Source organism: Ilyonectria robusta (assembly GCF_021365365.1).
Source record: "Ilyonectria robusta strain PMI_751 chromosome Unknown BGZ61scaffold_11, whole genome shotgun sequence".
NCBI lineage: Eukaryota > Fungi > Ascomycota > Sordariomycetes > Hypocreales > Nectriaceae > Ilyonectria > Ilyonectria robusta.
In genome coordinates this window covers 486,889-512,208 of record NW_025764445.1, presented here as the reverse complement: position 1 = coordinate 512,208, position 25,320 = coordinate 486,889, and the positions used below count along the sequence as shown (strand labels likewise).

The following is a 25,320-nucleotide window of genomic DNA, read 5'->3' as shown; positions in this document are numbered from 1 at the left end:
CAGGATACTCATGGAGTCATCTGGCCCCTTACTGAACAGCAAGAAGCTAGCAAATTGCGGAAATTGCAATGGCAGTAACGAAGCGATGTTCCCTGAAGAAATACCTTTGGAAGGGGTAGCGCTCGCTGGAAGGACTTCTTCATGACCTCGTACAGGGGGCCAAGCTGGCTCCGTCCGCGATGCATCTGCTTCTTCAGTATATAGAACCTTGGGGGTGCGCCGGATTGTCCTTTTCCAAGTATCAGAAGATTATTCGCACCGGACATTCTCGTGTCGACTCTATCTTGGCGTTGGATGCTCTTTCTGGTGTCGGTAAACGATTGGCGCATCGGCTTGTCGCGCTTCGCGTTTGATATCGGCGCCGATGCTCGCGTTCCGCGGCGTCGGTAAATTATTATCGGCGCGAGATGGCCGCTGCTCGCGTTAATCTCGGTGCCGACCGGAAAAACATATTTCGCCCTCCTCAATGCTCCATGCTTGATATTTCCACGTGATTGGCAGTCATGAAACCGCGAGTGTGAGGTAGTCAACGGGACCCAATCTACGCTGGCATGGCGCTGATTCATTTGTCTTCTACCAGGCTCCGGCGAAACCCAATGGGCATCACCTTCACTCAAAGCGAGCATTTCGGTGTTCGTGGTTGAATTCCGGTGCATTTTGTAGGCCTATAATTGCCCCACGTGGGGGAAAACACGGCGCTATGATACCACATTATATGCTCGGCGACAGAACAATATGTTCTTGAAAGAGCAATAATCAAGGTCGTGACAACGTGATCTTGAACTGTTGAGGATGGTCCCTAATAAAGCTAGCTTGAACTGATACAAAATAAAGGCGTCGCAATCTCCGGAAAGCCTCTTCCACACCCAAGCCCAGAGCTGAACCGAGCCTTAGTCAAGGCTGCATATGCTCACGGCTCAGTCGCTGTCGCGCTTTTTTTTTTTCCCCCAGGACGAAACATTGGAGTTATTGGAGGCTGTAGTAAACGGACTAGCCCACTGGTTTTCTGATCAGGCTCTCTGATATATACACCTAGAGTATCTACAACATAGGGCTGAACCGTGTCGGCTCGGCCTCCACTCTTCCTGCTCGGATAAAAACTTCCTGTTCACAAGCAGTGTGCTTCGTTCGATCAAGATCGGCTCTACACTCTATACTCAAGAGATGTTTATTAGATATAAAACGGGTATCATGTGAATACATCATGTCAAACATGGGAACGAACAGAAAACGCCCGAGGGATGCCCGTATTAGGAACAAATGCCTCTATACCCAATAAACAGAAACTACCCAAAAGACCCTCTAGTGATGGAAATAGATCAAGCCGTAATAGTACAAACCAGCAGACATGTAATTACCAATGTACCCCGCCCGCGAGGTAAAGGCATCCCAAAATGTAGAAGAATGCCGCATTCATGATTTCAAGATTTCTGAAAATCGATTCCTTCTCTTTCTAGCGCTCTGTGGGGGGCTGGTTTGCATGGATGGTGTCGACACCACTGTCCTCGCCTTTGCGTCGTCTCCGCTTTGTAAGATGCTCCCCAGGATAAGTGAATTCACGTCTGGAAAATCCCAGGGCTTCGTGTCGACAATGTCATACCTAGAAGAGAGCATCATATTAGTTCAAATGGCTTTTATCAACAAGTGTACAGCCCAACTTACTTTGCGTTCAGATTGTCGTCAAGGTGTTGAAGCCGCCGTAGTGCCTTTTCATCATTCCCATAGGAAATGAACTGGATAGTGAACCAACGTCGTTTCAACGAACCTATCTTCGACTTAAGTTTGGCAATGAACTCGAGTATCACATTCTCGACGTCCTCGGTGAGCGCCGATCCTTCCCAAAGCCCGTTGGTTAGGATGATGAGGGTCTTTTTCTTGCTGAAATCCTTCAAGTACTCGTCAAAAATTGCCGACAACGTTGCTGCCATGTCTGTCTGATCGCGTTCGTCTATGCGGTCGTATGTGTCACTCATCGATTGCCGGAACCGGGGTTCGATCCTCCAGCTCTTGATGTCGTTCAACTCATGGTGCTCACCAATGGTATAACGAAGGTCCAGGCCATCCTTGTCAAGAGGCCCAATTTTCATGGCCAGTGTTAAGAGAGTCATTTCTGAGTTGGTCCAGTGAAGCTTCATGCTATGGGCGTTATCGACGACAAATGTCTGCAGTCAAGGTTAACAAACATCCCTATACGATAAGATATTCAGGGTACGTACAATATCTCTTTTCGAAATGTGGTGATCGAGATAGTCATCTTTGGGAATCTTGGAGAAAAAAGAGGACACTCCTTTGGATTTCGCCCACAGTTCCATAAGGCGATAGTATTCCATCGCAACTGCGGTAATTCCAGACTGTGGTCTCGGAGTAGGCGGAACAGCCTCTTCTCCAGAATCTTGCTCCGACACGGCAGATATTGGTGATGGAATGGCTGGATGGTATGAGTCGTTCAGCTCTTTGCGGGTTGCATTGGGGTCAATCGATAGATAACCCCTTGACCTCTCGATCCCCTTACCTGTCACCCTCGACTGCGTTGCATCTAGTTCATGGTGTGTTGTTTGTATAATGGGGTTGGGTGGCTTGCGGATAGGCATGGTTTCTGAACGACTGCTTTGCTCGCTTGTCTCATTTCGGTCGGAGATCCTTGAGTCAGACCGGATCACCTGTTCTCGGTTTGCTGTCTTTGCAATAACAATTTTGCCAAAGTATTCCGACTTGCGAACACGGTTGGAGAGACGGGGCCGTGGCAGAGTTGTGTTCTGCTCATGAAGCAGTTTGGGGTTGATAGCAGAGTCGGATTCCTTCTCCGCTTGGGAGAATGACTTGGCAATGGTCGGCGCGTGCAAATCAAGTTTTAAAAGGGCTTGTAAGGTCCCCTCTGATTCTTTCTTCAGCGTTCCGTTTTCCACGGATTGTTGATATTCGTCGTTCGCACGCAAAACGATCTTGTCCAAGCTCTCACACAACTTGGCCGACGTCAATCTTTTCTCAGGATCGTCAACGAGCATCCCTTGGTCGACGAGGTCGAGCACATGGCGAGAAATGGTGTCGGCTCTTCGTGTGGAGTTTCGAAGATGATCATGCCACTCGGTGACAGCATTAAGTACCTTGCTGCCGTCGTGAAACGCGTCGTCGCAATCGGGAACGCTGATGCTTGGGTCGTGTTGGCGACGCCTGTGTAAGTCCTTGATGGCATCTTCGCGTACCCTATCATAACCGAGGCAAAATGATGGGCCAAGTATAACCCATGTTGCCACAGCCGAGAGCACACAACCAAATGACCAAGTGTCTGTGGTTTGTGAGCTCCGTCCCACTGTGTCTCGCTCCGGCGCCCCTGAAATGTCAGCATTTGGTTACTTCATGCCTAGAGGAAAACTCTTACCATAAGTCCGAGTGCCCCCAAGAAGGCGTGTTGAAGCTATGTGCTTTTCGATCTTGGAGATGTCAAAGTCGGCTTGCTTAAACTTGGAGAAGCCAAAATCAGCCAGCTTGAATTCCTGACGGACATGGAGTATGTTCTCGGGTTTTATGTCTCCATGCCAACTATGGTATAAACATGTTAGAAATGCCACTGCATGCAAGGAGGCTATTGAACTTACCCATTGAGTAGGTGCATATTTCCATCTTCTCCCTTGTGGTTGAGTATGTGTATTCCTTCGAGGGTATGGGCGACCTTGAAGAGACTTTCCCAAAAGTCGATTATTTCCTTGTTCAAAACTGGTGGGCAGGTGTCGGCCAGGTACTCGTCGAGGTCTTGCTCACCGTACTCCAGCATAATATGATCCCGGTGATTTCCGCCATCGGTATGATACGCTCCAAGATACTTGACGACTCCCAATCCTTCCTGGCCCTGCATGCCGGTGAATGCAGTGCTTTCCATCATGTATACGTCGGCGTATTCGCTCATGTAGGACTTGATCGCCAGTTCGTAGTACTATAGGTACATTAGTACACGGTTCATGAGATGAGTGCAATGTATCGACTTACATCCCCGTATGTTGGGTCCGTCTTCTTAGAGGACTCCAAGATGTTCGCCAAATCGTCCTTAACCAGGTCCACTTGCACCTTACAGTGGTATACTGTTGCAGTTCCTCCTTTGTTGATAATCTCCATATGGAAAAAGGGCAAAATGCATTTATCGTAGCAAATGCTTTTGTCCATCTTCAGTTGAAGCGAGGCCGGCACAAAGGCCCATCGACGCGCATCGAATGCGTCAATAACGGCTCGATAGCCGCCCATCCTGTACCGGGGTGGTAACTTGACATGATCATTCGCCATGGAATCCATGACAGATTTGTATAGCCCAGACAAGTCCGGGATGTTCAGGAAATAATCCTGCATTGTCGTCATAAAAGCGCGGATCATATGCCCACAGTCCATGTCGGTGAGAATAGCAAGGACGAGCGGATAGTCGTGACCGATCTGATCTGCCGTTACCGGCGCAAATTGTGCGTAGGGCGCGAAGACAGCCCAAAGTAGTTTGCCTACATTGGGGGCTTCCCCTTCTCGAGCGGTCCGCATTAACCAACTCTTTATGGGCTCTGGGTGGTAGAAGGGCTTGTTCTCGAAGTTGCGTCGACAAACTCCTTCGCTCCGGAGATGAGCCCGGAACTCATTGAGGATATCGTGCGATGATGGTTGACCCATCTTGTCGTTCGGGTCGGTGAGCACGAGGCGCAGGAAGCGCACCTTTAAGATTCGTTGGCCGAAAGGGAGGGATCGAGCTGGATAGAACAGCCACGTTTGCGTGGTCGACCGCGACAGCAAAGATAATTCGTCGCTCGTCAGAGGCGGAGGAGTCGCATCGCTCGGTGTGTTCGTGGAAGAGTGTCAGGGCAGATTCTGGGCAGATTACAGAGGGGAAAGAAGCGTCATTTAAACCAGTAAGGCAATAATAAGGCAAAAGAGAGCCTGGATCACTCGTTCAGCCTCACTCGGCTGAGAACTGTCCCCTGGATCGAGGCTGCCGGGGGATGGGAACCGTGGGGCTGGCATCCCACATGTTAGCACAGTGCGGCGCTTATACGGGGCCACTTCTGCTCACTCATGCAGTTCGCATGCAGATGGACATGAGATTGAGGCGGAGAGGTTGCCGAATGAGGCCTCCATTGGACGCCTTGGAAGGTGAGGAGGCTCTACCAGGAGCGGCTGCAGAACAAGTAGGGCACCATTTGCCTAATCAGCCCTGTGATGAATTGCCGGACTTGCCGTCTCACCAAGGACTTGAATTTCTCTTTTCTCATTCTAGCGATTCTATCACATGAAATACACGGTTCAACTTCGGCTATCTATACCCAGCCCTAATCCCGCAATAGACTGCAGACCCCTACATCTCTCAACTTCCTTGGGCGGCAGGCTGATTGTTTATGGGCAGCAGGGGGACTGGAGCCCCGAAAGCCCGTTTTGCCAATGCCTTTGGCCCCCATCTCTTTAGCGTTGATGTCTCGTTTGAGGACGCTGGCGCTGCCTTGTCGCCCCCAAGTTTCGCCCACTGCCACCATTGATTGAGAGGAGCGACCGGCTGACCGCTGACATCCAGCTGGCTATCGTTTCCCCGCCGGTATGACCCTGACCTGTTATCTCCAGACTGTTTGTCTTGCGCCTCCACATCCCCGTCCTTGTCTCCATCTTCTTGCAGGACGGTCGGGTGAGACTGTCGCTCAGCCCATTTTTTCCCCAGGTACGCAGCACAGAGAGTCAGGAAAGTCAGTGGAAGAGTGACCTGCAGCCATCGCTGCATAGCCACCGCAGAATAGTTCCCCTGTGGTGAGCCCTGGTACTTGATGATGTCGGTGCTGAACAGCGTCTGCAACATTGAGTATTAGCGTCGGCCAAAAACCACCTCTCGACCCTGCAAGGCTGGATTCATAGCACGTACCGAGACAAATGTTGCGGGGAGGTAAATAAGCGTCACGATCGTCACAATCCGAACCACAATCGCCTCCTTCTCCAAATTCCCGTTCAGCCTCTCCAGCCGGTGTTGCTTCACCAGCTCCGTCCGGTTGCTCATCACCCTAACCAGGGCCTTCGCCCGACCGATTTGCAGTCTAAAATCGTCCATCATTTGGCTCAATTGACTGGCGAAGACGTCAATGTCATAGCTGCAATCTTCTTTCAGGTCAAAGTCCTTGTTCACGACCAGCTTCTCGTAGAATCGCTTCAGTGAATCCATGACCTCGACATTTGACTCCAGGACAGTAATGACCACACTGATTCTTTCCTCTAGTGTGAGTAGTTGCTGAATGTCTCCCGCTGTGTAGATGCGATGGTGATGCCCTGTGCCAATGGGACCCAGCACAGCCATCCTAGTCTGTATTGAGGCATTAGTGCCAATTCCAAGTCGGCGAGCGCTTCATGAGATGGACGAACTAACCTCCTTTTCCACGATATACTCCAGCCATTTAATGTAAGCTCGCCAGTCTTCGGTAGACCAATGGCAAAAGAGAAGATGCGCTGACAGACTTGAGCTGAAACACTCATTCGGATTACCAAAGGACTTGTCTTGGGGGCGTGCATTCCTCCCAGTCAGTTCTTTAAACCGTCCTTGGATATCCAGCCCGCCTTTGGTAACCATCCAGAGCGCATTGCCATTTTCAATGTCAAACCGGTGGTAGAACGCCGCCGGTCGAATAGAAAACTCGTCCTTCGACGGGTTCTCATGGTTCCTGTATTTGGCAGTCACGCCTTTCAGATTGTAGCAGAGTTGGTATTGTCTGCCAGACCGTGCCAAACCTTCGATCCCAAACGACTTGCATTCCTTTCTCAGCGAACTTTGCTCGCGGAAGCTGCTAAACCGCAGATCATGCTGCTCGCTTTGCAGTCCGAAAACAAATAAGAAGTCTAGATAGTTCGGCGACACTTGATGAAATGTCAAAATCTCGGTAAGCATCGATCGTGTGATATTTAGGCGAGCTCGTGTGTGTTGTCCGAAAATGTATCTGCCGAGCATTAGGGCTTTATCCAATGTATTTCTAAGCAGAAGCCACTAACATGAATCGGCATTTGGGGTCTTTGCGTTCCACGGAAATTATATCTTCAGAGTCATTTGGATCTGAGCTTTCGGTGTGCTTAATCCCGAGCCACTTGGTGAGACCTTCGGGAGAGTGGATGTTGCGCTTTTCCACATCTATTGTTGATCAGTGAGTTAAATTCCCGCAGCGCGCCAACCTGACGTACCCTTTCCCTCTCCATTGTCGGCCTTGAGATCGCGGAAAGAAACGTCCACATATTTCAGGTTTTTCTCACAGAGATCTTCTGCTGCTGCATCTAGTTTCTTCGCAAATTCTGCCAACGCGCTCGGATAAGTGCTGACGCTCCGATGGGTGTAATTGCAGGGATACGAGTTCCGATCTCGATAGGAGACTTGGAAGTCATTGGGCAATTGCAGTAGAGATGGAGGAGTCATGATCTGATATGCGAGGAAATTGAGGTCTGCTCAGAGAAACTAGGGAATTCGTTTAAATCGCAGTGGAAACAGCGGCTATTTCTAATCGAACGTCGCCTCGTTTAACAGTTGGGAGGCGCAGGAGACAACGTGACAAGCGTGGGCCAGGCTCAGCAAAGTTACGCGCCCTGTCGAAGAGGAAAGCCTATCCAATATTTCTACTTCCTGAAACGAGGCTCTGGCACCGGGGCCGCAAAAGGGCCGGGTGATGGCTTTCGCCCCCATTCAACGGGCCAAGACATTCAGCTGATGCAGTGGGCCGGTGTGTCGCCCCTCCACCACATTAGCCCGTGACAGCGCGATAAGGCTTGCATAAGCCCCGCTCCTTTGGTTGCCTCGTAGCCAGCCTGATGTGATCAAGGCAGTTGAGCAATTGCCTCACGGGTTGGGGGATGGGAATGCTTCCGTCATGAGGTTGACAGATATATCTATGCGTGCTGCCAGCACGAGCAATGGGATGCCACGTTTCCGCAGTTCCAGACCGAGAATATGAAACAAATTACAATTTATTACTCTGTACGCTATGGCAGTGTCCCTCCCTCAGTCTGCCTAAAATCAGGCCTGACAATGTCAACAGCGCCGACTGTGCTAGACCCCAGTCTGACCAGGCTCCGAGCCATGCGCCCAAACGCCACCCCGTGCCCAGCCCGGAATATCCCGCTGGTAGTGAGTACATAAACTTGTCCGTGTGCTGGTACTCTCATTCCGAGTCGGAAACTGATGGTCTGCGTTGCCTGTTGGCATCCCTCATCGCGGCAATGTTGGACCGGTCTTCCTAAAGAGAGATGGTATTTTAGCATGCAGTTCTTCATCTCAAACGCTATTTTGCGACAAATCACACACCTCTGTGAGATGGCCTGGAGCATCAAATACCCAATAATCCCTTATCTATTGGCCAGACTGTCAGTTCTGTGCATGTGGAGGCCATTGAACCTGATTCTCGGAGCGAACCACATGTTCGGGCTGTACCTTTGTCTCCGTAAAGTTCCAGCCCGGCCACTTATTTTCCAAGTAGCCCCTCAGCTTCACCCAAGTAAGACCCCGATAGCAGGAGAAGTACTCTTGAACCACGCCTTCGGTGAGTTTGGCTTGGGTCCCATCCGGGTTAAAAGTCCACCTGCGCGAGACAGATTGTGAACTTGAACCGGCTTGGCTCGAGTGCGTGCGTCGGCGACGCGGTTCCCGGCGTTCTGGCGGGTGCTGATGGTGCGACATGTTTCGGTGGGATCAGCTGGGCTTTGAGACGACAGGCCGCAGTTAATGTGTAAAATACCGCTGTAGCCAAGTGCAAGGTTGACTGGACTTGACGGCGAGGCTCCGAGGGCTGGGTGGCGAGGAGCCCGTTTTATGATGCGTGCCACAATGCCCTCGGCCAGGCTGCGACGGTTGCCTTCGGACGCCTTGCGATACATTCACCATGTATTCTCACCAACTCACTTAACATTGGCCCTCTATGGACGCCCTGCTGTGCATCTTACAGCATATCCCACACTCCACCACGGTGAGGGCGGCCCCCTCCTTTTCAAGATAGTGGTTGCCGTACAGTGTGCAGACCCCAAATCGGGACTGGCTTCTCCGATGCAATAATGCCCCAGGCAGAATTCCGAGAGTGACCTGATGGTGGCTGAGTCAATTCAATCCGTCTTCAGAGGAGATCAGCCCAGCCATTTGACGCGTTGCTCCGCCACATTAGGCGCCGTTGGGTGTTTTACCCTTCTCCCGTCTTAACATTATGCCTATCCTTCGAGCATCTTTTCGTTCCAGCTAGCGACGATATAGAGAGCCCCTAGAAAGGTTTGATGAGCCGTGAGAATTTTATGAGCCCACAACACCATTCAGGTCACCCAGCAGATACCGAAACGCTTCGCAATACATTCTGCACCTACTCACCTCCAGACCCGGCGCCAGGTTGGCTCTACGAGTCACACTCTCTCCACAATGGCGGAGGTTGTCGGTCTCATAGCAAGCCTTGGCGCTATCGCCGCAGCCAGCTTTAAAGTTGCAAAGGCGATTTCAACAATCACAGACGAATTAGGTGAGGCTGGTGCTCAAATCAACGGGATCGCAACAGACATGAGGGCTGTAGGCTTAATTCTGCACGAGTTGAAAAAACGCCTGGAACAATCACAGAGAGTTACTCGAGAAGTTCGGAGTGTGGCTCATGAGATTGTTGCCCTGTGCAGGGCAGATATAGAAGACATCCAGGGATTTCTCATCCCTTTTATGTCTCCAGCCGGCAAGGATGTCGGGGCCAAGCAGAAAATCAAGTGGCTTTTCGCCAAAGCAAAAGTATCCTCGCGGCGAGCAGCCTTGGACTCTCTGAAGTTGACCCTGAACCTTTTCCTCCACACCCTAAGTTTCATTGAAAGTGGGGAGATGGAGTAAGTATAATCTTCCAAAACTGCTGAAACCTGAAGCAAATACTAATATAGGTGCAGCGAGTATATAGAAGAAGAGGTTGACGCCTTGATACTGGAAACCCAAAACACAAAGACCACGTTGCTCAACGCAGAGCAGGCTGATCGCAAATCGAAAAGGGTCCATCGGTCAAACGAGGGGCTCTTGTCCGCAGCGGTGCTGCAAATTGAAGGTGGCGAGTTCACGTCTGGAGGAGCCGATGCGGGGGACACGGCGTCGTCTCAAGCAACAACTGATGACAGGTCCATTGACTCTGACAACGATGAGAACAAGCAAATGCAACTCATTAACCACGGTTCAAGAGCTGAGTCAATGAGTTCACTGGAGAGCATGTCCGATGACGAGTTCATACAAATTGCAGAACATGTTCGTCTGCAAAATCTCGTCAGGAATTTCGCTCTTAGAGTCATGTATCCTCGAGTCGGAAACAAAAGTCACGATAATTCATTCGGAGACGAGGCCCGTGGACGCAGCAGTCATGAGTGGCAAGACGGCTATGGAGGTCGGTACGGCCATGAAATTCCAAGACCTAATTCGGCTATGTCTACCAGAAGTGACTTGGATTCTGAACTGGAGAAAACAAAGGTCGAGTTAATGGAATGTCAAGGGGAGATCGAGCGGTTGAATGAACAGCTCAAAGCGTTTCAAGCTGAAAGAACCAAGCGCGAAGAGACTGAGAAGTGGAGCGCTCGGGAAAGACAGATAAGAAAAGATGCAGAAGAAGAATTTCAGCAACGGATGGAAGCCATGCGAACAGCACAAAAACAAGTCGACAAAGCGAAGATCGAGGCGGAAAATACCGCTAGAAATCGAATTCACGCGGAGCGGAAGGCTGAAGAAGAGCGCGCCAGGAAACATGCTGATGCCATGAGAGAGGCGGAAGAAAAGGCCAGACTCGGGTTCGAGACTGAATTGAGAGCGGCCGAGGAGGCGAGGAAGAGGGAACAGGAAGTGGAAGAAGCTGTAAAGGCTAGAATTGAGGCGGAGCAGGAGCGGAAAAGGTGGGGAAAGCAGGTTAGGAAATATTTTCGAGTATTTAAAGAGAGAGATACTTAAATAGATAAGATACAAATTTTCTAACTTCAGTTTCTAGCTTAAGATTTATTTCTTATATAAATAAAAGTTTATTTATTTATTTATTCTATGGATCAGCCTCACTACTCCCGCCGTAATTTAATCTGTCTGATTATTCTTGTAGCTGAGGAACTTGTTCACATTGACAAACAAGTTAATGACAAGGGCCCAGGATATTGGCTCGGAATCATGGTTGTGTTTTTGTTTACTTATCTATTTTCAAAGTTTAAAAAGCTGATACCCATGTTTAAGTGTGGCGTCAACCTTGCTTCTTAGTTCATCGTCGAACTTTGGAAGGCTGAAGGTTCCTGGAAGGAAATGGGTTGCGGCAAATATAATGATGAGTGGCCATGTGTTGAGGCCATCGGCCCGACTGGAGCAGACAAGGCCTTCAAGGGATACTGGGCTGACTGGACGACGGAGTCTGATATTATATAGATTTCCAGCCTTGGGCTAAATACTGTCCGAACCCTAGTTGGCTTCTATACTTGTGAAGACCTTGTTTATGATGATGACTATTTCCCCCTGGCGGCCTTACTTATCTTGACCGAATTGTTGGTTGGTGTAAAAATCACAATCTTTACGTCATTATGGATCTCCACTCGGCTCCTAGGTCGGAATCTCCAAATGAGCAATTCACCTGCCATATATGCAACCCGGTGTTTGGGTTTTTACCTCATTAAGTTATGAAGCTAATGCATTGATTCAGTCTACGTTGCCTAGATTATACACGCCTGAATACTACGAGAGAGCTCTCAAGCTTCTCGAGTGGATGGCGAAGCGAATCCACACCCATGATAACTATACCACAGTCGTCATGCTTGAGGTTCTAAACGAACCAGTTCATGTCAGCGCCTGGATGGATAATGCTGCCGATATGGTGGAGAAATTCTACCCGGCGCATACGAACGCATCCAAGACATGGAAACTGTCCTAGAGATCGCCGATGCCGACCACCTACACATTCAATTCATGGTACGTAATTTCTTAAATATAGTAAGTCTGTGGAGTATCTAAAGTATTGAAAGAAACAGAGTAAGTCTTGGGGTTCAGGCAACCCACGAACGTACCTTCCAAGTATCAATAACACTTTCTTTGACGCACATCGATGTCTAAGTTTTGACAAGCGCATCACAATCACCAAAGCTGGATATATCGAGGCATCATGTAACGACGATATAGGCCGTAACGTCGCTGTCGTTGAGTGGTCTCTATCAGTCAACAGTGCTTTGAAGAATACCGATGAGTTCAAGATCGATGGCCGAGAGACCCAGCAGGTACCGCAGCTACAGGGCTGCCCAGGCTCAGTCCTTTGAGCGATCCAATGGTTGGATCTTTTGGTCTTGGAATTGCGACGTTACTGGTGATTAACGATGGTGCAATGAGTCCGCTGTAGCTGCTGGTGTAATTCCTGATGATGGCGGTACAGGGGATAGCCTCAGACCATGTTGATGGGTCCTACGATAAATCTTTGTGAAAGTATTAGGGTTAGAGAACATCAAGGTTATCCTGAAATAAAAAGAATGGAGCTCAGTGAGCTATTTTAACCATAAGCATAATGAATAGTTTATTCTCGGGGCCCCATCAGTGTGGAGATGGTTAAATATGCTTATCCCACAGCGGGGATGCCGCTTCTGGATTATCCCGCTGTCTATCATGTAGCACGACGATAAGTCGACATAAGATAGGCACTATTGCAGGGTTGCGTGTGGGGGACGAACATGGGTTTCGAAGTTTGGCTCATGGGGAACCCGGTGACGCGATCTGGATGGATGATGATGTGCCCTGCCACTGCCTGCGCGACTAATTGCGTGATGACCTATCGGATTCTCATCTATAGGCCGAATCCTTCCCAAACTCTTGGCCTGCTTAAAACTCCATCGCTGTTGCTACATAAACCGGACATCTAGCCTCCCGGATGAATCCAGATCATCCGGTAAAAATACCCTGCCATGATAATGGGCATATGATGGGAGGCGATCAGGGCTTTTTCGGTCACATACTCGATTCTAGCCCCAACACCTGTCAGACTCGCAGGGGTCTTGATTCCTTACACTGCACTATCTGGCGGGAACTGAGCTCGAAATGGGGAGATCATCATTTATCCCACCGGAATCCTTACCTCTATTCACCGAAATCAACGCAACACTTCTTGTCACGCAATCTGGTGGGATGAATACGACGTGATTATGGCCGTCGAGTTTCAAACTGTTGCTTCAAGAATCAAGAAGTTTGGTTATCCTCAAATACCATATAATGATCCACGAAGAATGATATTTTCTTGGATTACGACCGCCTGTGTAGTCTTATTTGTCCCGGAATATTTACTCCACGGGCTTCCGTAAATCTTGCACTCATGGCGACTTCATACGACCTGAAGAGTCCTGATCTTGGCCACGAGCCTGAATTCGATCATGGTCCTGGAATATCCAAGTCCTCTACCCCGCCAACAGTCACCGTCCAGGAAGACGATGATGGTATTATCCAAAGGGTACCACAAAAGACCTGGAGATCCTACATCTGGGATACTCTCGATAAATCCCCGGAAGAACGGAAGTTTCTCTTCAAGCTTGACGCCATCATCTTGACCTTTGCGAGCATTGGCTATTTTAGCAAGAACCTCAACCAAATCAACATCAACAATGCATTCGCCTCTGGGATGAAAGAAGATCTTGGGATGTACGGCAACCAGCTCAACTATATGCAGACCTGCTGGACTATTGGCTATGTACTGGGAGAAATCCCGAGGTGAGTTGTTGCTTCAATCGAAATCGACTTAGACATCATACTAACGTCCGACAGCAACCTAATGCTCACTCGCATACGGCCATCCATCTGGATCCCATGCTGTGAGGTCACTTGGTCTGTCTTGACTATTCTTCTCGCCAAATGTACCAACTACCACCAGATGTACGCCTTGCGCTTTTTTATCGGGCTCGCTGAGAGTGCATTCTACCCTGGGATGCAATACGTCATCGGCTCGTGGTATCGCAAAGACGAGCTTGCAAAACGGTCTTGCATTTTCCATGCTAGCGGCGGCATCGGGGGAATGTTCTCGGGTTATCTGATGGCCTCCGTGTATAAGCTCGGCGGCAAGCATGGCTTCCACGGTTGGCAATGGCTCTTCATCATCGACACTGTCATTTCTCTTCCCCTCGCCCTCCTTAGCTTCTTCTTTCTCCCCGATGTACCAGAGATTGATAAGTCTTGGTATCTGTCTGAAAAGGAGATAGAATTTGCAAAGAAGCGTATGGAATTCGAGGGAAGAGCGAAGAGGGCGCCTTTTACTAAAGCCAAGATAAAGAAGATATTTTCCAGCTGGCATATCTATGCGCTGCCCGTTTTATATATCTTCTTCAACAATGGCTGCGGAACAGGGTCTCAACCGGCTTTCCAACTCTGGCTAAAAAGCGAGGGCCACAGCGTTCGCGACATCAACATCTACCCGACGATCACCTCAGCCGTCGACATTGTCGTCACTTTGATCTACGCTTGGTCATCAGACACCATCTTTCGCGGGGCACGGTGGCCCCCAATTGTCTTCTCCGGCTGCGTCAACCTCTTCGTGAACATAAGTCTATCGATTTGGAACATCCCAAATGGCCTCAAGTGGGCGTCTTTTATCATGGCCGGGTTCGCCGGCGGAATCAGTGGACTCACCTTTGCATGGGCCCACGAAATCTGCAAGGACGACAATGAAGAAAGGGCGCTCGTTACCGGAGCCATGAACGAAATGGCCTACGTTTTTCAGGCATGGTTGCCGCTTCTGATCTGGCAGCAAGTCGAAGCTCCGCGCTATCCAAAGGGTTATGTCACGATGGCTTGCATCGCATTTAGTCTTATCGCAACTGCCTTTACTATTCGGTATCTTCATGGACGAGAGCTTGCAGAGAAGGAAAAGGCATCTGAATCCGAGGCAGAAGGATAAAGATTGAGCGCTCCTATGGCTCAGGATGACCTTATTGTCAATAGCGAGGAAGGTTGAGGACCATGCACGAAGAACTCTATGAGCTGCGGCATCTTCGGCACTAGGAGTATTACTAAATATGTTCTCGTATTGTTGGTAACTACTAAAGGACTTTAATTGATCTGGTGATATTGAGCATTAATCCATCCTGCGACAAGATCCCTTCGCCGGAGAGCTTTGGATTGATGATCTCGCTTTTCTCGTTCTGCGATGTCGGAATCATGATGCGTCTGATTGGCCAAGCTAAGGACGGGGATGACGAAGGATGACCGCCCCCTCCTCATCTGAAAGCGCCGAGATCCGAATAGACCAATCCTCTATCGCGGTTCGGCGAAATTCTCCGCGAAGAGTCATCGTATTTCATCAAATAAAAGAGCTATTCTAAGAAATCCCTCCTTGACATCATCTTTTCCCTCTACAAACATATCTATGCTACGATGTCGTCTCAGGTAATCCACGAGTTGGACGAGCTCCGCGCTCCAGGTCCTCTCACTGAACAGCGACCGACGGGGCAAGATGAAGATCAAGCGTCAATTGATGCTCTTCCTCCAACCGATCGAGGCCGTGGAGCCTACATCGCTCTCGCTTGCTGCACTGTAGCCCAAGCACCGATCTGGGGCATGTCAGCGACTCATTTGGATTGAGTCGATCACTAACAAGTCACAGGGTATTCCGTCGCATTCGGAATCTTCCAGGAGTACTATACCGCGCAAAGCGATATCGAAGCCTCCCCAAGCGCCATTGCCTCAATCGGGGCCTCTCAGACTGGTATCATGTACCTAATGATGCCACTGGCCTTCATCCTCCTGAACCGATACCCTCGCCTCCGACGATGGTGTGGACCGTTGGGACTTCTCATCACAGTGGCAAGCCTTACGGCCTCCGCCTTTGCCAGCAACATTGGCGCCCTGATTGCAACCCAGGGTGTGTTTTACGCGCTGGGTTGCAGCTTGATCTTCAGCCCCATCTCACTCTACATGGACGAATGGTTCGTCGAACGCAAAGGCTTTGCTTACGGCGTCATGTGGGCCGGAAAATCGGCTGTCGGCGTCGTAATGCCCTTCTTATTCAGCGCCTTACTACGGCGATTTGGTCCTCGGAGCACGCTTCTCTCATGGGCCATCGCCTCTGTGGTCCTGACGTCCCCAACACTGCTATTTCTCAAGCCTCGTGTCGAACTCAGCCGCGACTCTCGGGCCCGGCCAATCTCATTCTCATTCCTCAGATCTGCTTCGTTCTGGATGCTGCAGATTGGAATCATTATCCAGTCCTTGGGGTATCTCATGCCAAGCACATATCTAGCCAGTTATGCCAGCGCGATTGGGTTGTCAGCTGTCACTGGCCCGATCCTGCTGGCCTTGTTTTCCCTGGCGTCGGTTCCTGGCTCGCTCATCCACGGCATGCTTGGCGACCGAGTTTCAGCTTCCAAGGTAATATTGGTGTCATCTCTTGGAAGTGCTGTTCCTGTTTTTCTTCTTTGGGGCCTCAGTCGCCACATCAGTACGATGGTACTCTTCGTCATATTTTACGGGTTCTTCGCTGGTGGCTTCAGCTCTACGTGGTCGGCTGCCTTACAAGACATCAAGGGGGATAACGAATCCATTGATACGTCTCTGGTGTTTGGCATGCTTCTTGGTGGGCGAGGTCTTGGTTTCATTATCGCCGGGCCTCTGAGTGGTGCTCTTGTTGCTGCCGGGAGCTCTATTTCTGGAGACGCCCTGGGATATGCGACCAAGTATGGACCGATGATCCTCTGCACAGGCGTCACGGCGATCCTGGGAGCCTGGGCGCCACTTTGGAAGGCGACTAAGGCCGTAAGCTCCACCAGGCTAGGTGCTTGCATGCGAGTGACGGCAGCGTAAGTTGAGAAAAGGAGGTAATATCTTACAATTCTCTTGGTTTCTTCTTGAAATTATGATGGTGTTCATGAGTAGAAAGTAGTAGTACTTGCAACGGGATGCGAATGGGAGACACTGTGTTCGATTTAACCATGTTAAGATGTTGCATGCTGTGAGACTTTTACGTAGACTAGTATCATTTCTTGTCCACCAAAACTTCCCCATTCATTATTCCGAGAGTAGCATCCTCAGTCTTGCTCCATTTGTCCCAGGCGTCAACCATATCGTCCATTTCCTGCTCAGTGGCCATGCCTAGCTCGATAGCTTTCCCTCGCATTTGACCATTTTTCAGTCTCTCCATCATCGATGATGCTAGATATTTCGTTAGTGATTGGTCGAAAGCCGGCAATATTCCTGGGTGGGCTTACCCCATGGCAATCTGTCCTCTGGGGCGCTGTAGCACCACGTTCCAAAACTAGCCGTGATATCCTCCCGAGCTACTCCGGCTTTCATGGTCCAGGACACGAGTTGGCGCCCTCCCTTATCTTGGCCGCCGTTTGCGACAAGAGTCTTCGCGGCGATTTCGTGAAAGCGCAAGAGCGGAGGTAGTTCGGGGAAAATGCACCACATCTTCATTTCACTCTCGCGAAGGGCAACCACGCCACCAGGCTTTGTCACGCGAACCATTTCGCGAATCGCATCGGAGGGGGCATCCAAATGGCAAAGCACCTGGTGAGCATGGGTAACGTCGAAGGTCGAGTCAGGGAATGGCAGCTCATACACGTTGGCTTGTTGGAACTGGATGTTCTTCACGCCAACGGAGTCTGCATGCAACTTGGCGCGGCCTAGGATCTCATCTGATATGTCCGTTGCAGTGACTTGGCCCTCGGGTATGTACTTTGCAAGAGACGCAGAGATGGTGCCAGACCCAGCGCCGACATCCAGCAACTTCAATTGCGGGGTCTCCTTCGCGATTGACTGCAGTCTTGGGAGAAGATGACCCGCGCTGTTCTCTGCTGTTCGCCACTCGTGATGCGTTACCTGCGTAGCGCTATACCCCGGCCCGTACTGGTTGTGTCCTGCTGTCGGCATTGTGGGATAGTAAATCTAGGTGTTTGATGGTTTTGAAAGAGAAGTGCCTGCTTTCAATTCGACCTGTAATTATAAATGGAGATAAGCCGGAGTTTGCGGAGGTACATGTTTGAAGATCATGTGCATCTCACATGGCCAGGCAACTCCCACTAGTGGTACGATGGGACCATTCAAAGTTCAGCTCAGTTACATTTGTCCCACATTCTATTTTCAGACCCAGAGAGAGTCGGTCTATTCAAACCAGCAATACTATTAATTCTTGTCCGAATATTTAACGTGCCAGTTAATGCTTATTCTGTATAATTAAACGGCAGGAGCCAAAATCCCATGATCTACTGAACCTAGGTGTGAAGCGCGGGTATCTCAAGGTTGTCTTCCATATACCTACTTACCGACTCCTCTGCGTATTTTCAGCTTCATCAAGACCGCGCCAAATCACGGAATCAACAGAGAAAATTCCCCAAAACGGTCAGGCTCCGTTTCTCAGTTGTAGACTCGATTCATTCCGTCATAGCCGGGTTGCCTGCATGTTTGCGGCGACTCTTAGCCCAGAGAGCCACCACAGGAGTAAGATGATAAAATAACCACGAGGCTTGGGTCAATCACACAGCTCTGGGCCAAAATAATCCATAGGTGGCGTATATTCTAACGCCAACATTGTATGTACAGAGGTTTTGGACCCATCCCGCTTGTGAATACAGCAGAGGAGCGCTGTGCATGAAATTCTACTATGGCCAACGATCGCTATGCTATGTGTTCACCCCTACTTTTCTAGTCACTGTTTTTATTTACACAAACTTGTAGCCTTCTTATGATAAATTTAAAGCCTAAGATCATCTTCTCCATTAACGGATTCAGCTATGGGAAAGTCTTTAGGTCATTGGGCTACAACAAAACGTTTAAATGTATTTGCTGGCTCGAGTATAAAACGGGCCCCTTTCGCCGAAACTCCTTATTTTAATTTATTTGAACACATATTATTCAGTCCGTTTTGTACTTCGACTATCACCTTATATAATTAGTAATGAGCCGATCATATGTGACGGATCATTCCACGGCCTCTGGCGCGCCACTAAGCTACTGCTACTGGAAGCGATACCGATTCATCTATTTAATTCACCTGTGCACCATTAGGGCATGTCGTTTGAAGGTACCGTAAACCCGCCGTTCCTAACCTATAGGGCTTGGGTGTACTCAACCCACGTCAGAGCATTTGAGCAGAAAAAAAACACGAACATAAGGCGATAACTGCATGGCTTGGCCAGATCCTTTCGTCCGACCAAAGATTGTACTCGGCGTTAGGGAGTGCCCGACGATTTTCCCCATGGGGCGACATGCTGCCATGGTTGGACGAATTTGCATATGTCCCTTGTGTGCGCTGCTTCGCCTGACCTGAACAGGGTAAAAAAAACGTGCGAGGACTGCTGCGTCCACAGAAACAACCTTGTCGTCAGGGACAGGCCAGCGACGTTTGTAGCGCTGTAACATGGGCCCCGATGTTTGGACAGAATACGACAATTCATCAACATCGTCCACCGCAACTTCAATTCAGCTGCCTCAATCTTCCATCGCCGGACCGAAAAAACGCCACTTGGGTTTTCGGGATTCGGCAGTGGCGCCGGCTTTAGCAGCTAATTTAAACCCGAACAGCCGCACAAACTTGGCGTTTTTTCGGAGCTCATCTGGATTGACAGGGGTGAAGTTGACCTTCGACTCACTCGCGAAAATCTCCATCCTCAAGGTCTCGCATCCGAAGTCGGTCGCAGCGACATGGGGAGCCCCAGTTATACCCATGAAGCCATGGGCTTTGCGTTAAAGTTTTACTGGAGAAAAGACCTTTTGTGCCCCATCTCCACAGCGCATCCGAGGAAGCTGGTTCCTGACACGGCGATCAATTCGCCGAGGCCATTGCCCAGGCTATGCCCGGTCAAGCATTCTTGCGGGGTGGCTCGGGGAATCTAATCCCAACTTGTATGGGATCGCTGGGCCTTGTGATCCATTGCCCGTCATGTTGCAGTGCAGAAATCATGGTGCCGACCTCGGATCTGCAGACGATCCACTGGCGAAAGGGAGATTAGCAACGGGAGGCGGGATGATGAGTAAAAAGTAGTGTGTGACTCTGTACAAGGTATTTCTGTGCATGTGTGACTCTCCGAGGCATCGCGACTCCCCCTCACTCTCCTCATTTTTCTCTTATTCAACCTCCTCGCATTCCCGTCGCTCGCTTCGTCCCGAGGCGCTCTGTGAAATTTGACCGGACTCAATTGAAGCTGCCAGATCAAAGGGGAACAACATGGCACTCGGACCCAGCGACGAAAAGGTCAGCGGTGACTCGCCGTCGCCTTCGCTGGAGAATCGCGAAGGCGTTGATCCAGAACGCCCTGGCGGCAGCGTCGACGACATCTACGCTGATGGCATTGAGGTCCAATGTCCACCGCACACGACAGAGCGCAAGCTCGTGACCAAGATTGACTTTCATGTCGTGCCGTTTCTCTGCATCATGTATCTCCTCGCCTTTCTTGGTTAGTGGTCGATCTCCCACCCGCCTCAATGGCGTCACGTCCTGATGAGCGACTGACTAACTGTGCGCGCGTGCAGACCGAGTCAACATTGCCAATGCCAACGTATTTGGCCTGTCCGACGAGCTTGAGTTGGATGGTACCCTCTACAACAATGCGCTGGTCGTCTTCTTCGTACCATACATCCTTTTTGAGATCCCATCCAACATCCTGCTGAAGAAATTCCGACCCCACGTCTGGTTGAGCATCAACATGTTCCTCTTCGGCTTCACCACCATGATGCAAGGTCTCGTCAAGAACTACAGTGGATTGATCGCGACCCGATTTTTCCTTGGCGTATTCGAAACTGGAATGTTCCCAGGAGGTACGTCGCTTTCCTCAATTGCTCGGTCTCATCCAGTCCGACTAACAACCGACCGCTAGCTTTCTACCTCATTGGCATGTGGTACCGCCGCCACGAGGCCCAGCGACGATACTCCTTCTTCTTTAACAGCACTACTCTCGCCGGTGCTTTTGGTGGCCTGCTTGCCGCCGCGATCGGCAAGATGGACGGATTGAGAGGTTACCAGGGCTGGCGCTGGATCTTCATCATAGAAGGCGGCCTCACGGTTTTCGTCAGCTTCTTTTTCTACTTCTTGCTGCCTGACTTCCCCGAGGAAACCAAGTGGCTCACGCCAGAAGAGAAGGTCTACGTTTCTGCGCGTCTCCAGGCAGACCAAGGCCGCTCCAGCGTTGAAAGGAGCATTACGATCAAGGACGTCGGCAACATTTTCAAGGATTACAAGGTCATCCTCGGCGGCTTCATGTACTTTGGTCTCATCGTCCCTGCTTACGGATACGCCTATTTTGCGCCGGGCATCCTCCAGACCTACGGCTACTCTGCCATCCAGACGCAGCTGCACAGTGTCCCTCCATGGGCAGTGTCGTTCGGCTTCTCTATGTGCATCGCATTCTTGTCGGACAAGACGAGGCATCGATTCGCTTTTGCCATCGGCGCCATCTGCGTTGCCATTGTCGGCTTTGGAATTCTCATTGCCGTCCACGACAATACGAAGCTCCAGTACGCGGCCCTGTTCCTTGTCGCAAGTGGCGCATACACCGCGATGCCCATCATTGTTTGCTGGTTCAACATGAATCTCGGTGGACACCATCGGCGATCAATCGGCAGCGCGTGGCAGGTTGGCTTTGGCAACATTGGCGGTATCATCGCCGTGTTCGCGTTTCTCAAGAAGGATGGGCCCAAGTACATTCCTGGCTATTCAATCTGCATCGCATTTACGATTGTATCGATCATCGCTTGCATCCTGTATGGTTTCGCCTGCTGGAGGGAGAATAAGAAGCGGGATGAGAGCACCCCGGACCCGAACCTGACAGAAGAGCAGAAAGCAGACCTGGGAGATCTGTCGCCGACCTACAGATATCTTCTGTAAATTTTTGTATCTTGGAAGTGAAAAGCTTTTTAGATTATTTATACATTTTGATACCAGGTATGGCAATTAATTATGTCTTCCTACATGTATTACCAAGTCCACATCTGAATCCGTTCAGGAATCGATGGAGGCCAGGGCATCTTCCAATAAAATAATAGGCGCCTGTTGGCTAAAGCTGAAAAAAAAGTCACCAGGCAATGCAACCCGCAGGTAAACCAAATACATCAGCCTCCATCCGCATCATCCCCGACGAAACAACGGCCAAGAAGACCTCGCACTGTCGTGATTCTCGGAGTAACACACGGTGCGGTGTCCACGTGACTTCGCGACAGAAGCTTCCCGCCCCACTTGCCTGCCTGGGAAGCGACGTCGCGCGAAACACGTTGAGAATGCAGCCTCACTTGACGTAATTGCAAACGTCTCGAAAACGTCAATTCTGTATCTACGTCCTGTACCAGTGGTGTTTCTGTGTTCTATTTCGGTTTGGCGTCTGCGTCCTGTGCCCCCTGTACAGGAAATCACCTCTTCCACCATCATTCTCGACACACCAGTACAAAGCCGCTGCCAGTTATCGCTGGCACCCCACAGCATGATTGAGGACGAATTCGACTCTGGAGACGACCTCTTTGACGGTGTCGAGGAAGCAGAGGTCCTCACATCTGGCATCAAGCGAGCAAAGGGCTATGGTGATGACGACACGCCTCTGAACTCGATCAAAAGGGCGCGACATGGGTCGAATACCTCCCCCAGTGATGCGACTGCCGACGAGTCAAGGCTTCGCCTTGCGCAGAAAATCCTGGTTGAGAAATTCGGTTACCCTGCCTTCCGCCATGAACAAAAAGGTGCAATCAATCGAGTCCTTGGTGGCCAGAATTCTCTCGTCATCTTCCCGACTGGCGCGGGCAAGTCCCTTTGTTACCAGGTGAACACCGACTCATCCTAAACTTCTACTCCTCTGGCTCTACATGTCAACTTAGACGACTGACCGTTATTCTAGATTCCCGCGGTTGCTTTCGAGGAGATTGATCGCCAAAGCAAACAGAGAGATGAAGGCGACTCGGGCATCACCATTGTGGTGTCGCCTCTGATTGCTTTGATGAAAGATCAAGTTGACGCTCTCAAAAAGAAGGGCATCCCTGCAGAATGTATGGACTCCACCAAGACCTGGCCTGAGCTGCAGGAGATCAATGATTCTCTTCGCAAAGGAGAGCTTCGTCTCTTGTATTGCGCGCCTGAGCGGTTGAACAACGAAGGTTTTGTACAGATGATGAAGCGAGTTAAGGGAGGCGTCCGATTGATTGGCGTAGACGAGGCCCATTGTATCTCCGAGGTATGCTTTGCTTCTATCTACCAAATCTCTTCTCCCACTAACAACTGAATCACCAGTGGGGTCACTCTTTTCGTCCGGATTACTTGAAAGGTAACATTTGCCTCGATGTGCTGATGATCGATTGAGATGCTAACAAGAACAGTTGCCCGGTTTGTCCAAGAGATCAAGGCTGAGCGAGTTATCTGCTTGACAGCCACAGCGACGCCTGTCGTCGCCGACGATATTTGCAAAGCGTTCGATATCTCCAAGGAAGGCGTCTTCAGAACATCCCCGTACCGCCCGAAGTGAGTAAAACATGATAGAATGCTCCGTCATTGCCTTCTGACACTGTTTTTAGTCTTCGACTGGAAGTCCAACCCACAAAAGTGAATGCAGACAAAGACGCCTTGCTCTTGAACTTTCTCAAGAAAAATTCTGGCTCAACTCTCGTCTATGTCACTCTCCAAAAGGTTGGTGCACTCAGCTACAGTCTCGAATCGAAGGCTGTGCTTTTTTACTGACTTCTCTGCCAGCAAGCTGAAGAAGTGGCAGCCGACCTAAACAAGAAGGGATTTGGTGCTCATTTCTTCCACGCCGGCATGAAAGTAGAAGAGAAGAAACGAATCCAGGACGATTTCATGGCCTCCAGGATCCGAATCGTGAGCCGAACCTACCGGTATTCTTTATCTCGCCTCGCCTGGCTGATAATTGTATAGGTTGTTGCGACTATTGCTTTTGGCATGGGCATTGACAAATCAGGTATGGTATCCGTATAAATTCTATGGAAGCAAATCACTCACAGTCACAGATATTCGCAACATTGTCCACTGGGACTTCCCCAACACCGTTGAAGAGTACTGTCAACAGGTTGGCCGTGCTGGCCGTGACGGTAAGCCGAGTCAATGTATGCTCTACCTTTGCCCAGAAGACTTTTACATCAAGGAAAGCTTTGCACGGGGTGACTTACCATCTCGACACTCGCTCCGGGCTCTTCTCAAGGATATTTTCAACAATGAAGTTGTTGGGCTTTCCCCGGACGACACGTTCAAGACCAGCCATTACGCACAAGCCTCCGAGTTTGACATGCGGCAAAATACTCTGGGCACCATCTACGCCGCTCTGGAACTGAGGTTCAATCTTATTCGCGCCATCACCCCGGAATACAGTTCGTACAAGTTCGAAGCAACTCCGAGTTACTTCCCCCGCCTAAAGAACAGCAAGGCACCCGAAGCCAAGGCCATTCTCGACAATGCGAAGAAAGCAAAGAAATTTCACTCCATTGATCTCACTTCTGTATCCCAGACCACAGGTTTGCGCCGCCACGACATTGTCTCACTCCTCAACCAGCTCAACGAGACTGGCGCCATCAAGCTGACCGTTAGTGGTGTGGAGCAAAAGTACAAGGTCCTGGGCAAGCTCCCGTCGACTTCTTCTGAGATCGATAAATTGACAGACCAGCTTCATGAGACTCTAGAGACGCGAGAGCAGCAGGCTCTAGAAAGAGTGCAACAGGTTGTCAATTTCGTCACGGCGCCAAAATGCTTCGCCCGCTCTATCGCTGAGCATTTTGGAATGAGTCTTCCGGATGGAAAGGAGAAGTGCGGCCACTGCACATTCTGTATCAGCGGTATGCCGGTGCACCTTCCACCGTCACCTCCCAAGGCAGTAAGCCAGGCTGCGATTCAGCGGGTGTTGACGACAACGGACGTACGGGACGACGCGCGATTCCTGGCCCGGGTGGCTTTCGGGATCAAAAGCCCGCGAGTTACCAAACTCAAGCTAGACAAGACTCCCGCGTTCATGTCGATGGCGGATCAAGACTTCAGTGTAAGTTGAGACCCCCTTATGCAAGAGGCGCACGATGCTGACCGATATTCATAGATGATTTTGAAAGAGTTTGAGAAGGCGTGTAAGAAGGCTAGTCGATAACAAACTGGTTTGTAAGACAACGCGTTGGTAGAACCCGTCGGTGTAGTCCGAAACACTGTTAGGAATCCGTGGTTACAAAAAAGCCTTGTCTTAATTGTCTTAGCATTCTTTAATTTGACACTCTGTTCTCTTTCATCCCGAGCCATAATAATAGCCCACCACTGAATATTATCATTCACCATCTTCGATCCCCCCTAGTCTAAAGATGGTGGTCGGTGCAGAAGTACAATAACCTGTCAGCCTAACGTTCTGCCTCGGCTGATAAAACAACTTGGGTAAGGTGACTAGTGACGCAGTGCCACG

General features: G+C 50.1%; 10 protein-coding genes across 10 annotated transcripts; 6 read left to right on the top strand and 4 right to left on the bottom strand.

Moving 5' to 3' along the window:
* Positions 1 to 1,183: 1,183 nt before the first annotated feature.
* BGZ61DRAFT_452974 (kinase-like domain-containing protein) lies at positions 1,184 to 4,127 on the bottom strand. The gene is made up of 6 exons (XM_046246020.1): positions 3,985 to 4,127; positions 3,597 to 3,931; positions 3,380 to 3,540; positions 2,217 to 3,331; positions 1,663 to 2,162; positions 1,184 to 1,600 (listed from the first exon to the last, which is right to left on the bottom strand). The coding sequence occupies exons 1-6, from the start codon at positions 4,108 to 4,110 to the stop codon at positions 1,414 to 1,416; spliced, it is 2,424 nt and encodes an 807-aa protein (XP_046103651.1). The 5' UTR covers positions 4,111 to 4,127; the 3' UTR covers positions 1,184 to 1,413.
* A 1,205-nt stretch (positions 4,128 to 5,332) lies between these two features.
* On the bottom strand, positions 5,333 to 7,402 carry BGZ61DRAFT_533042 (uncharacterized protein; the record flags this gene model as incomplete). Its single annotated transcript, XM_046253947.1, has 5 exons — positions 5,333 to 5,803; positions 5,876 to 6,307; positions 6,371 to 6,935; positions 6,988 to 7,123; positions 7,174 to 7,402. The coding sequence occupies 5 exons, from the start codon at positions 7,400 to 7,402 to the stop codon at positions 5,333 to 5,335; spliced, it is 1,833 nt and encodes a 610-aa protein (XP_046103650.1).
* A 739-nt stretch (positions 7,403 to 8,141) lies between these two features.
* BGZ61DRAFT_478578 (uncharacterized protein) lies at positions 8,142 to 8,656 on the bottom strand (the record flags this gene model as incomplete). Its single annotated transcript, XM_046249028.1, has 3 exons — positions 8,142 to 8,216; positions 8,285 to 8,329; positions 8,411 to 8,656. 3 exons carry the CDS (start codon positions 8,654 to 8,656, stop codon positions 8,142 to 8,144), a joined length of 366 nt encoding a protein of 121 aa, XP_046103649.1.
* Positions 8,657 to 9,081: 425 nt separating this feature from the next.
* Positions 9,082 to 10,939, top strand: BGZ61DRAFT_452967 (uncharacterized protein). Its single transcript, XM_046246019.1, has 2 exons — positions 9,082 to 9,822; positions 9,880 to 10,939. The coding sequence occupies exons 1-2, from the start codon at positions 9,380 to 9,382 to the stop codon at positions 10,913 to 10,915; spliced, it is 1,479 nt and encodes a 492-aa protein (XP_046103648.1). The 5' UTR covers positions 9,082 to 9,379; the 3' UTR covers positions 10,916 to 10,939.
* A 915-nt stretch (positions 10,940 to 11,854) lies between these two features.
* BGZ61DRAFT_478576 (uncharacterized protein) lies at positions 11,855 to 12,249 on the top strand (the record flags this gene model as incomplete). The annotated part of the gene is made up of 2 exons (XM_046249027.1): positions 11,855 to 11,908; positions 11,962 to 12,249. 2 exons carry the CDS (start codon positions 11,855 to 11,857, stop codon positions 12,247 to 12,249), a joined length of 342 nt encoding a protein of 113 aa, XP_046103647.1.
* A 769-nt stretch (positions 12,250 to 13,018) lies between these two features.
* On the top strand, positions 13,019 to 14,861 carry BGZ61DRAFT_494387 (pantothenate transporter liz1; the record flags this gene model as incomplete). The annotated part of the gene is made up of 3 exons (XM_046250759.1): positions 13,019 to 13,100; positions 13,387 to 13,681; positions 13,736 to 14,861. The coding sequence occupies 3 exons, from the start codon at positions 13,019 to 13,021 to the stop codon at positions 14,859 to 14,861; spliced, it is 1,503 nt and encodes a 500-aa protein (XP_046103646.1).
* A 304-nt stretch (positions 14,862 to 15,165) lies between these two features.
* Positions 15,166 to 16,872, top strand: BGZ61DRAFT_506570 (major facilitator superfamily domain-containing protein; the record flags this gene model as incomplete). Its single annotated transcript, XM_046251869.1, has 3 exons — positions 15,166 to 15,190; positions 15,417 to 15,518; positions 15,567 to 16,872. The coding sequence occupies 3 exons, from the start codon at positions 15,166 to 15,168 to the stop codon at positions 16,760 to 16,762; spliced, it is 1,323 nt and encodes a 440-aa protein (XP_046103645.1). The 3' UTR covers positions 16,763 to 16,872.
* Positions 16,873 to 17,879, bottom strand: BGZ61DRAFT_452963 (S-adenosyl-L-methionine-dependent methyltransferase). Its single transcript, XM_046246018.1, has 2 exons — positions 17,167 to 17,879; positions 16,873 to 17,110 (listed from the first exon to the last, which is right to left on the bottom strand). The coding sequence occupies exons 1-2, from the start codon at positions 17,828 to 17,830 to the stop codon at positions 16,935 to 16,937; spliced, it is 840 nt and encodes a 279-aa protein (XP_046103644.1). The 5' UTR covers positions 17,831 to 17,879; the 3' UTR covers positions 16,873 to 16,934.
* Positions 17,880 to 20,123: 2,244 nt separating this feature from the next.
* BGZ61DRAFT_478572 (major facilitator superfamily domain-containing protein) lies at positions 20,124 to 21,779 on the top strand (the record flags this gene model as incomplete). Its single annotated transcript, XM_046249026.1, has 3 exons — positions 20,124 to 20,352; positions 20,429 to 20,713; positions 20,773 to 21,779. The coding sequence occupies 3 exons, from the start codon at positions 20,124 to 20,126 to the stop codon at positions 21,777 to 21,779; spliced, it is 1,521 nt and encodes a 506-aa protein (XP_046103643.1).
* A 589-nt stretch (positions 21,780 to 22,368) lies between these two features.
* Positions 22,369 to 25,017, top strand: BGZ61DRAFT_533036 (P-loop containing nucleoside triphosphate hydrolase protein; the record flags this gene model as incomplete). The annotated part of the gene is made up of 9 exons (XM_046253946.1): positions 22,369 to 22,701; positions 22,777 to 23,109; positions 23,166 to 23,199; positions 23,252 to 23,393; positions 23,447 to 23,558; positions 23,622 to 23,747; positions 23,805 to 23,847; positions 23,897 to 24,915; positions 24,970 to 25,017. 9 exons carry the CDS (start codon positions 22,369 to 22,371, stop codon positions 25,015 to 25,017), a joined length of 2,190 nt encoding a protein of 729 aa, XP_046103642.1.
* Between the last annotated feature and the right edge of the window lie 303 nt (positions 25,018 to 25,320).